General features: G+C 42.4%; 1 protein-coding gene across 2 annotated transcripts in view; it reads right to left on the bottom strand.

The window, feature by feature from the left end:
• The window catches only part of LOC137437086 (cytoplasmic dynein 1 heavy chain 1), a 263,109-nt gene that overhangs the window by 61,344 nt on the left and 189,640 nt on the right, over positions 1-12,125 (bottom strand). For both annotated transcript variants that reach the window (XM_068131446.2, XM_078786887.1), the window contains exons 67-69: positions 8,720-8,894; positions 8,442-8,517; positions 4,467-4,627 (exon numbers count right to left, since the gene is read on the bottom strand). In XM_068131446.2, the coding sequence (XP_067987547.2) occupies positions 4,467-4,627; positions 8,442-8,517; positions 8,720-8,894 (412 nt within the window). The remainder of the gene's footprint in view (positions 1-4,466; positions 4,628-8,441; positions 8,518-8,719; positions 8,895-12,125) is intronic.

The following is a 12,125-nucleotide window of genomic DNA, read 5'->3' as shown; positions in this document are numbered from 1 at the left end:
ACGTCACGTACCGGGAACAACGTCTGCAGCGCACACCTCCTTGCCAAGCAAAGCGGGCAAAGCAACACGCGGCTTCCCCAGCGCGCGAGGCCCAAGGTGCGACCCGTACGCGTCCTTGTAGACGGTGAGGCGAACTGCGCCGGACGCTTGGTTCCGTGCACGAACCCACGGCAACTTGACGTGTAAAGGGGTAATTACCCCGCGCAGGTAACTCCTTTAGCCAGACGGGCTTTCACACGCAGCGTCCCCCACGCTGCTCAATATCGATACTGCTCGCGTCGGAGCTCGGCGAGGAAGAGGAAGAAGATCGCCGCTTCTGCCGGACCTCGTGTCTTTTCTTCTTCCGTTTCCGGTCTCCTTTTTCCCAGAAGGGCTCCTGACCCTTTAATCACAACAACCTTTAATCGACTACACATTAATAAGCAAAGACCTGAATAGTAATTCACATCAATTCACATAAATCCGTAACAATATATACAATGCATTCAGAAAGTATTCAGACCCCTTCACTTTTTTCACATTTTGTTCTGTTGTAGCCTTATGCTGAAATCATTTAAATTCATTTTTTCCCTCATCAATCTACACTCAATACCCCATAATGACAAAGAGAAAACAGGATTTTAGAAAGTTTTGCAAATTTATTAAAAAGAAAAAAACTGAAATATCACATTGACATAAGTATTCAGACCCTTTGCTATGACACTTGAAATTTAGCTCAGGTGCCTCCGATTTCTCTTGATCATCTTTGAGATGTTTGTGCACCTTGATTGGAGCCCACCTGTGGTAAATTCAATTGATTGGACATGATTTGGAAAGGCACACACCTGTCTATATAAGGTCTCACAGCTGACAATGCATATCAGAGCAAAAACCAAGCCATGAGGTCGAAGGAACTGCCTGCAGAGCTCAGAGACATGATTGTGTCGAGACACAGATCTGGGGAAGCCTAAAAAAAAAAATTCTGCTGCATTGAAGGTTTGTTGTGTAAAACGAACCTTCAAAAAGTCTCGCTCACGAGAATCGTTGGTTATCCACACATAGAGATGTCACGTGACATGGCGGGATGGAGCTCTCTGGTCCCCGGATCATCACTGCCCACAGTTTTAAGAAACCACAGTGGCCTCCATAAGTTTTAAATGGAAGAAGTTTGGAACAACCAGGACTCTTCCAAGAGCTGGCCGCCCGGCCAAACTGAGCAATCGGGGGAGAAGGGCCTAAGAGAGGTGACCAAGAACCCGATGGTCACTGGCTGAGCTCCAGAGATCCGAAGTGGAGATGGGAGAAACTTCCAGAAGGACAAACATCACTGCAACACTCGACCGATCTGGGCTTTATGACAGAGTGGCCAGACGGAAGCCTCTCCTCAGTGAAAGACACATGAAAGCCCGCTTGGAGTTTGCAAAAAAGCACCTAAAGGACTCTCAGACTGTGAGAAACAAGATTCTGTGGTCTGATGAAACCAAGATTGAACTGTTTGGCCTCAATTCTAAGCGTCATGTCTGGAGGAAACCAGGCACCGCTCATTACCTGCCCAATACCATCCCGACGGTGAAGTATGGTGGTGGCAGCATCATGCTGTGGGGGTGTTTTTCAGCAGCAGGGACTGGGGGACTGGTCAGGATTGAGGTAACAATGAACGGAGCAAAGTACAGAGATATCCTTAATGAAAACCTGAAACAGAGCGCTCAGGACATCAGACTGGGCCGAAGGTTCACCTTCCAACAGGACAATGACCCGAAGCACACAGCCAAGACAATGCAGGAGTGGCTTAGGGACAACTCTGTGAAGGTCCTTGAGTGGCCCAGCCAGAGCCCTGACTTGAACCCAATCGAACATCTCTGGAGAGACCTGAAAATGGCTGTCCACCGACAGTCCCCATCCAACCTGACAGAGCTTGAGAGGATCTGCAGAGAAGAATGGCAGAAAATCCCCAAATCCAGGTGTGCAAAGCTTGTCGCGTCGTACCCAAGAAGACTCGAGGCTGTAATCACTGACAAAGGTACTTCAACTAAGTACTGAGTTCAGGGTCTGAATACTTATGTAAATGTGATATTTCAGTTTTTTCTTTTTAATAAATTTGCAAAACTTTCTAAAATCCCGTTTTCTCTTTGTCATTATGGGGTATTGAGTGAAGATTGATGAGGGAAAAAATGAATTTAAACGATTTCAGCATAAAGCTGCAACATAACAAAATGTGAAAAAAGTGAAGGGGTCTGAATACTTTCTGAATGCACTGTGTTTCTATATATTATACAGACTTGGCATTTAATATGGAATTATTTTTTTTTCTTGACGGGTTTGCTTTCTTAACTCAGTATATCAATCTGGTGAGTTTCTTTTACACTTTGGTGATTTATTTGTTAAAAGAACCATGTCACTGATTGTCTGTCACAGCAAGAAGTCAACAACAGGCAAAATGTACGGACAGGTGCATTTGACGATTGGCTTCACAGTCGGGTATACAAGGGTTGTTGCGTTCTGTATTAGTGGAAAACAACTGCTGCACGTCTCCAAAAGTTATTACCGCTTCCTCTGGAGATGGTCCGTCAACTCGACAATGCTGTTTGTCATGGAGTGGTGGCTTTACGAAATTACGGCATGAAAGAGTGTGTGTGCTATTGCTCGGCAGTATGGCATCACTCAAGGTCAGGTGTCAAAGATCCTGAAACGAAATGCTCAGAGGGGTGTCCCTACTCCAATACCGAGGCCAGGACGTCCCCGCCGAACCACAACGAGGGATGATCGCCAGCTGCACCAGTTAGTCCGCAATGGCCGTCTCAAGCCAGCTAATCGGCTTAGGGCTGAGTGGCAGCAACTGACAAATGTGCCTATATCCATAAGGCTAGTCAACCAACGACTGGTTCAAGCAGGCTGTCGTGCCAGGCATCCCCTGAGAAAGCCACGCCTGACCAAACAACACCGCCAGCGCCGATTGCAGTGGACCAGAGAGCACCGTCAATGGCAGCCAGGACACTGGAATCACGTGATCTTCAGTGACGAGTCTAGATTTCTGGTCTATTGTCAAGATGGCCGCGTCCGAGTGCGCAGACAAGTGCATGAAGCCGACAACAAAGATTGTATAGTGCCAAGAGTCCAAGCTGGAGGTGGTGGGGTGACCGTTTGGGCTGCTTTTCATGCAGGGGGCAAAACTGACCTGGTTGTTCTGAATGGAAACCTGAACCAGTTCAAGTACAGGGCCATTCTGGAAGAAACATTGCTTCCATTTGCTCGTGCAGCCTTTCGAGGAAACTTTGTCTTCCAAGATGACAATGCACGGCCTCATCGTGGTCGTATGATCCAACACTTTCTTGCTGACCGTGGTATAGAGCATTTGGAGTGGCCTGCCATGTCCCCGGATATGAATCCGATAGAGAACTTGTGGGCAGAATTAACGCGTCAAATCGACCACTTGGACCAGCAACCGACCTCTGTGCGTGAATTGCAGCAGGCTATTGTCACTGCATGGCAAGCGATTCCTGTCCAAACCTTGGCAAATCTCGTGAACAGCATGCCTCAACGTGTAGGTGCTCTCCTGAATGCTCGTGGGGGTTACACGAAGTACTGAACTGTAATTTTACTGTCCGTAATCCCAGTCGTAATTTAACTTTTGTTTTTGTTTAAAAAATTTTTGCCTAATGTGCAAAATAAAGAGATACTTCTGGAAAACGTACAGAAGTTTAACACAGTACTGTCCATGAATTGAGTTCGATATCAGTTTACATCACTTTCAAGGATCAATTTATTTGTTTCGAAATGTCAAATGTGGTTTTTGCTTCTTTTAAAGGTCACATTAACAAAATCTAGAATAATTTCAACATAATTCCAATGAACTTTTGGTTCTAAGACATCTTGAAAAGTAAGTTCACCCCCACAAAAAAATATTCCATATTAAATGCCAAGTCTGTATATATATATATGGACGGACGCATCAATGACGCACTGGGCCGTGGTCCCAGAAGCATCTCTCTTTCCTTCCCATTCCTAATACGGAACCAGCCTTTGTTGCTCCCGTCTCCCCACATGGACTACTGTGATCTCACGCAACCATGTCACGAGGAGAAGGTTTGCTTCCTATCTTTGTCATGTTTTGTGTTGTCCTCACCCCTGTCTTTTAACCTCGGTCACCTAATGTGGACAGAGGTTCTGTTTTCACCCCTGTCTGCTTGTCTGTTTGTGAGCAGGTTATCTCAATAAGTAATGGACCGATACTGACGAAACTTGGTGGACAGGTTCGGTGTGTGACAAGGACTAATTGATTGGATTTTGGTGAAGATATAAATCCGGAACCAGATACGAGAGTTTTTTTTAAATTGAAAGCGATTTTCTGTTTTCCCTATGAGAGATGGGGCAATAAACGACAATTTGACAATAGACCTTAATCAGGCATGATATTTCAAAAAGTTGTGGATGAGTTGGTTATGTGACAATAACAAGCTTGTTCAATTCTGTTGAAATTGTGGAGTTACCTCTGTCTCCACAATGGCCGCAAAGTCCATCTCTTGCTCCAGCAGGGTTAGGAAACCATCACCGAGCACGGCTCCCACAAGCAAGTGAGTGGCCGCAAGAATACGATCAGGACGGAAGACTTGCACGGTCAGTAAACATAACAACGCCAGCCCAACCGGACCTACGTATGCCACACGGAAATGATCAAAATCATCTCTCATGCAATGATGTCAATCAATGATACAATTGATGGAGTAAATCTTAATCAGGCCTGGATTTCAATCTCTGTATACTGGAATTTCCCAAAATGATTTACAATTGATGGAGTAAATCTTAATCAGGCCTGGATTTCAATCTCTGTATACTGTAATTTCCCAAAATGATTTACAATTGATGGAGTAAATCTTAATCAGGCCTGGAGTTCAATCTCTGTATACTGGAATTTCCCAAAATGATTTACAATTGATGGAGTAAATCTTAATCAGGCCTGGAGTTCAATCTCTGTATACTGGAATTTCCCAAAATGATTTACAATTGATGGAGTAAATCTTAATCAGGCCTGGATTTCAATCTCTGTATACTGGAATTTCCCAAAACGATTTACAATTGATGGAGTAAATCTTAATCAGGCCTGGATTTCAATCTCTGTATACTGGAATTTCCCAAAATTATTTACAATTGATGGAGTAAATCTTAATCAGGCCTGGATTTCAATCGCTGTGTACTGGAATTTCCCAAAATGATTTACAATTGATGGAGTAAATCTTAATCAGGCCTGGATTTCAATCGCTGTGTACTGGAATTTCCCAAAATGATTTACAATTGATGGAGTAAATCTTAATCAGGCCTGGATTTCAATCTCTGTATACTGGAATTTCCCAAAATTATTTACAATTGATGGAGTAAATCTTAATCAGGCCTGGATTTCAATCTCTGTATACTGGAATTTCCCAAAATTATTTACAATTGATGGAGTAAATCTTAATCAGGCCTGGATTTCAATCGCTGTGTACTGGAATTTCCCAAAATGATTTACAATTGATGGAGTAAATCTTAATCAGGCCTGGATTTCAATCTCTGTACACTGGAATTTCCCAAAATGATTTACAATTGATGGAGTAAATCTTAATCAGGCCTGGATTTCAATCTCTGTATACTGGAATTTCCCAAAATGATTTACAATTTACAAAATGATTTACAATTGATGGAGTAAATCTTAATCAGGCCTGGATTTCAATCTCTGTACACTGGAATTTCCCAAAATGATTTACAATTGATGGAGTAAATCTTAATCAGGCCTGGATTTCAATCTCTGTACACTGGAATTTCCCAAAATGATTTACAATTTACAAAATGATTTACAATTGATGGAGTAAATCTTAATCAGGCCTGGATTTCAATCTCTATATACTGGAATTTCCCAAAATGATTTACAATTGATGGAGTAAATCTTAATCAGGCCTGGATTTCAATCTCTGTATACTGGAATTTCCCAAAATTATTTACAATTGATGGAGTAAATCTTAATCAGGCCTGGATTTCAATCTCTGTACACTGGAATTTCCCAAAATTATTTACAATTGATGGAGTAAATCTTAATCAGGCCTGGATTTCAATCTCTGTATACTGGAATTTCCCAAAATGATTTACAATTGATGGAGTAAATCTTAATCAGGCCTGGATTTCAATCTCTGTATACTGGAATTTCCCAAAATTATTTACAATTGATGGAGTAAATCTTAATCAGGCCTGGATTTCAATCTCTGTACACTGGAATTTCCCAAAATGAATTACAATTGATGGAGTAAATCTTAATCAGGCCTGGATTTCAATCTCTGTACACTGGAATTTCCCAAAATGATTTACAATTGATGGAGTAAATCTTAATCAGGCCTGGATTTCAATCTCTGTACACTGGAATTTCCCAAAATTATTTACAATTGATGGAGTAAATCTTAATCAGGCCTGGATTTCAATCTCTGTACACTGGAATTTCCCAAAATGAATTACAATTGATGGAGTAAATCTTAATCAGGCCTGGATTTCAATCTCTGTACACTGGAATTTCCCAAAATGATTTACAATTGATGGAGTAAATCTTAATCAGGCCTGGATTTCAATCTCTGTACACTGGAATTTCCCAAAATTATTTACAATTGATGGAGTAAATCTTAATCAGGCCTGGATTTCAATCTCTGTATACTGGAATTTCCCAAAATGATTTACAATTGATGGAGTAAATCTTAATCAGGCCTGGATTTCAATCTCTGTACACTGGAATTTCCCAAAATGAATTACAATTGATGGAGTAAATCTTAATCAGGCCTGGATTTCAATCTCTGTATACTGGAATTTCCCAAAATTATTTACAATTGATGGAGTAAATGTTAATCAGGCCTGGATTTCAATCTCTGTATAATGGAATTTCCCAAAATGATTTACAATTGATGGAGTAAATCTTAATCAGGCCTGGATTTCAATCTCTGTATACTGGAATTTCCCAAAATGATTTACAATTGATGGAGTAAATCTTAATCAGGCCTGGATTTCAATCTCTGTATACTGGAATTTCCCAAAATGAATTACAATTGATGGAGTAAATCTTAATCAGGCCTGGATTTCAATCTCTGTATACTGGAATTTTCCAAAATGATTTAAAATTGATGGAGTAAATCTTAATCAGGCCTGGATTTCAATCTCTGTATACTGGAATTTCCCAAAATGATTTACAATTGATGGAGTAAATCTTAATCAGGCCTGGATTTCAATCTCTGTATACTGCAATTTCCCAAAACGATTTACAATTGATGGAGTAAATCTTAATCAGGCCTGGATTTCAATCGCTGTGTACTGGAATTTCCCAAAATGATTTACAATTGATGGAGTAAATCTTAATCAGGCCTGGATTTCAATCGCTGTGTACTGGAATTTCCCAAAATGATTTACAATTGATGGAGTAAATCTTAATCAGGCCTGGATTTCAATCTCTGTATACTGCAATTTCCCAAAACGATTTACAATTGATGGAGTAAATCTTAATCAGGCCTGGATTTCAATCGCTGTATACTGGAATTTTCCAAAATGATTTACAATTGATGGAGTAAATCTTAATCAGGCCTGGATTTCAATCTCTGTATACTGGAATTTCCCAAAATTATTTACAATTGATGGAGTAAATCTTAATCAGGCCTGGATTTCAATCTCTGTATACTGGAATTTCCCAAAATTATTTACAATTGATGGAGTAAATCTTAATCAGGCCTGGATTTCAATCTCTTTTTTCTGGAATTTCCCAAAACGATTTACAATTGATGGAGTAAATCTTAATCAGGCCTGGATTTCAATCGCTGTGTACTGGAATTTCCCAAAATGATTTACAATTGATGGAGTAAATCTTAATCAGGCCTGGATTTCAATCTCTTTTTTCTGGAATTTCCCAAAATGATTTACAATTGATGGAGTAAATGTTAATCAGGCCTGGATTTCAATCTCTGTATACTGGAATTTCCCAAAATGATTTACAATTGATGGAGTAAATCTTAATCAGGCCTGGATTTCAATCTCTGTATACTGGAATTTCCCAAAATTATTTACAATTGATGGAGTAAATCTTAATCAGGCCTGGATTTCAATCGCTGTGTACTGGAATTTCCCAAAATGATTTACAATTGATGGAGTAAATCTTAATCAGGCCTGGATTTCAATCTCTTTTTTCTGGAATTTCCCAAAATGATTTACAATTGATGGAGTAAATGTTAATCAGGCCTGGATTTCAATCTCTGTATACTGGAATTTTCCAAAATGATGGGCAGTGATTGTGTAATTTATTAATCACACATTTACAAGGTCTGTTCCATGCAGCACAAGTCATGTGACCACATACTGGCAAGACAGAAGAGCAAATCTAATTCGATTCACATTTTTAACCATGAACCCGCATGCACATAGGACAGAAGCACAGCAGGAGGCATGAACAGGTGTGGGAGGATTCTTACTTGGAGGTTCTTTGGAAATCCATAGGTGTGGCACAGACATCTCTGGGGAGCGACAGGCTAGCCAGGCATGAAACTCCTGCAGGTAACACAAAGTACATGCATGACAAGAGATTTCTAAATACTTCATGCCACCACTACAAAACAGATCAAGCTCTGCAGAACTGACTTTTGGTCTGAGGTGGAAAGCTGTGTCCATTGAACAGTCGGCTTAGTTAAGATAGACCTCGAGCCCAAACTTCTCATGAAATCAGGAAACACTGATGGTGCTTTAAGCATACCTTGTCAGCTTTCACTCTGTCTGCCAAGCCATGGAACTGAGGTAGCAGAGCAAGTCGAGCAATGCCTTCAATCTGCTCAGAAGTCAGGCCCGGGAGCAGAGGAAGGCTGCTTTCTGTCAGCACGATTTCCTTTCCACGCAGGAAGTGCTGGAACTCAGACTCATAGTTTGGTTCACTGGAATGATGGACAAAGGGGAATTTATCGAAAGACAGGTGAAACAGAATGTTGTTAGAATCCCATCTGCGGAATCAAATACACGTTTCCTCATCTACTAATTGAGGCCTTAGATACTAACGAAATAATTAATGCAGAGGTGATGTTATTTTCCAGGTACAGGGAGGGTGCACTGATCTAGAGTCCCTTTATATAGAGAGTCCTGACATGGTGCGTCCGGAAAATTCTGGTCACGTGGGTTGGGTACGCCATTTTGTTTCCATCCATTGCCTGGTGTTGGCTTAGCAGTTAGGGTGCCGGCTTGGGATACGAGGATCCTGGGTTCGAATCCCGGTCGATCGCTGAATTAACGCCAGGGGGGTTGACTCAGCCTGTCATCCTTCCGAGGTCCGCAAATTGAGTACCAGTTCATTGGTAATTCCCTGTGTGTCGCAAGAGGCGACTAACAGGGTTAGCGGCAGGAAGGGCATCCGGCCATAAAGCATTGCTCCAAAAAGGGGACCACGGTGCCCGAAAAAGGCCAACCCCTGCTCTGCGGGGATAAAATTGACTCCGAACGTGGTTCCATCCACTGCAAATCGGCCGGTTCCATTCTTGCAAAATGACGGGATGCTGGGCCTTTGGTTGCACTAACCGGTCGGAAAAGGGATTCAAAATGTCGAGATTACTCACAAATGCCAAAAGCAGGAAATTGTGTGAGAACAGAGTGAGGTGACTGGGATGGAAACCGACTTTGTCATCAGTTCTGTGCCAAGTCAGGCATAGTCCCTTGTAGGCCTATGTGGTTATGTGTGGTGTTTTGTTTGTGCTTCAAACTTGATCGCAAAGGTTTTTTAAATCTGAAAATCATCACTCCAGAGACCATCAGTTTCCCGAAATAGTAATGTAAATGGAACACAAAAGTTGACTTTTACATGCATGACTAAAGACATGCAGAACGAAACTGGAGCACATGGACACAGTTATTTGGTGGTTGATCCATATTTTACCATATTTGTTAAAGATCCAGTGATGTCCTTCACCAAGAGTAAGTGTACTGCCGATTGAGGATATTCACTGTTACACATATCAGGCACACATGTGGAAGATTCTCACAACTGGAAAGAGGTGTGTCCCATTACTTTTGATAAGATAGAGTAGAAACAAATGGAGTGAGAAGGGAGAACATGAGTGGTACACCAAACCACTTTAGATACCCTTTATCTTTATCAATTCATTGCCTACCACTATGAGTACCCTCACATAATTTACTTATTCCATTGTTGAAGGATCATGAAGTGGCTTGTAGAAATATGAGTAAAACATGGAAGACAAGAACATAAGGAGACTTTATGACCGTTACAGGAATTACAGGGACAGTAGAAGGCGAGGGGAAAGAAAAGCAACAGTGTTTTCTTCTTCTCCTCGTCTTCCCTTAATAAGGGGGGAGGTCTTAATAAGGGGTGAGGTCTTAATAAGAGGTGAGGTCTTAATAAGGGGTGAGGTCTTAATAAGGGGTGAGGTCTTAATAAGGGGTCGGTACATCAGGAGTGCATCAGGAGTGCATCAGGGGTCGGTACTAAGTCCACTACTATTTGTAGCTGTGATGGAGGTGCTGGCTCAGAACGTAAAGGAGGGTTTACCGTGGGAGTTGTTGTATGCAGATGATCTGGTGTTGATTGCGGAAAGTATGGATGGACTGAAGGAAAAGATGAACAAGTGGAAGGAATGTATGGAGACAAAAGGTCTGAAGGTGAATATCGGAAAGACGAAGGTGATGGCAAGTGGTAAAGCATGTGGTGAGGTGGAAAGAACTGGGAAGTGGCCGTGTGCTGTGTGCAGGAAGGGTGTTGGAGTGAACTCCATTCAATGTACAATGTGCGCTGAGTGGGTTCATCAAAAATGTAGTGGTCTGAGAGGGTCATTTACCAGTGTGGCAGCTACATTCAAATGTAAGGTGTGCACAGAGGGAGCTGCAGATGGAGGAAATGTTGAGTTGGATCTTGGAGACGGCGTGAAGCTGGAAGGTGTGAAAACATTTTGCTACCTCGGAGACATGCTGAATGGAGAAGGTGGATCAGACTCGGCAACGGTTGCTCGAGTGAGATGTGCATGGAAGAAGTTTCGGGAACTGAGTGGCGTGCTGATGAGGAGGAGAGTGTCGCTGAAGCTGAAGGGAAAGGTGTATGCTGCATGTGTGAGAAGTGTTATGATTTATGGGAGCGAGACATGGGTAATGAACGTAGAGCAGCAACGAAGGCTGGAAAGGGTGGAAATGCGAATGGTTCGATGGATGTGCGGAGTATCGTTGAGAGAGAGGAAGACAAATGATGAATTGCGAAAGATGATGGTAATATTGCCTGTGATTGATGCTGTGAAGAGGAACAGGCTGAGATGGTTTGGTCATGTGTTGAGGAAGGATGAAAGTGACTGGTTGAGAAGAGTGATGGAAATTGATGTAGAAGGAAGTAGAGGACGGGGAAGACCGAGAAAGACTTGGCTAAAGATGGTGGAAGAAGAAATGCGGGCAAGGGGGTTAACAAGGAGAGATGCAGAAAATAGGGCAAAATGGAGAAGATTGTCATGGGGACCGCAAGGCTAACCCCCGCTCTAGCAGGGAAAATGGCCTTAAAATGCATGTTGTTGTCTTAATAAGGGGTGAGGTCTTAATAAGGCGTGAGGTCTTAATAAGGGGTGAGGTCTTAATAAGAGGTGAGGTCTTAATAAGGGGTGAGGTCTTAATAAGGGGTGAGGCCTTAATAAGGGGTGAGGTCTTAATAAGGGGTGAGGTCTTAATAAGAGGTGAGGTCTTAATAAGGGGTGCCCTGTCTTGACCACGATACCCCTCCGCTCCCCTCTGCCCTCACTCTCCCACCACCCCCACATTACTCATATCCCTCCTCACACAATCCTCCCATCTAAACCGTGGTCTACCTCTTTTCCTCCAACCTTGTTCCCTCAACCTATGTACTTCCTTTGCCATTCTCTCTTCCTCCATCTGCACAAGTGTCCAGCCCACTTCAGCCGGCATTTCACCAATCTCCCCGTCAAGCTTACCTGCACACCAATCTCCTCTCTCGGTTCACCGATCCTCCTTCAATCCACCCTCTTCACTTCCGCAATCCTCCTGACCTAGTTGTTCTCACAAACCTGCAACCTCTGTTGTTGTCTCACTGTCAGTGCCACCTTCTCCAGACCGTAAAGGTAAGCTGGCGTTACGCACGACTTCAGCACCTTTCTTTTCAATCTTCT

This window comes from Myxine glutinosa, chromosome 11 (genome assembly GCF_964187855.1).
Source record: "Myxine glutinosa chromosome 11, kmMyxGlut1.1, whole genome shotgun sequence".
Taxonomy (NCBI): domain Eukaryota; kingdom Metazoa; phylum Chordata; class Myxini; order Myxiniformes; family Myxinidae; genus Myxine; species Myxine glutinosa.
Note: the sequence above shows the minus strand (reverse complement) of the source record. Positions and strands in the feature narration are given on the sequence as shown.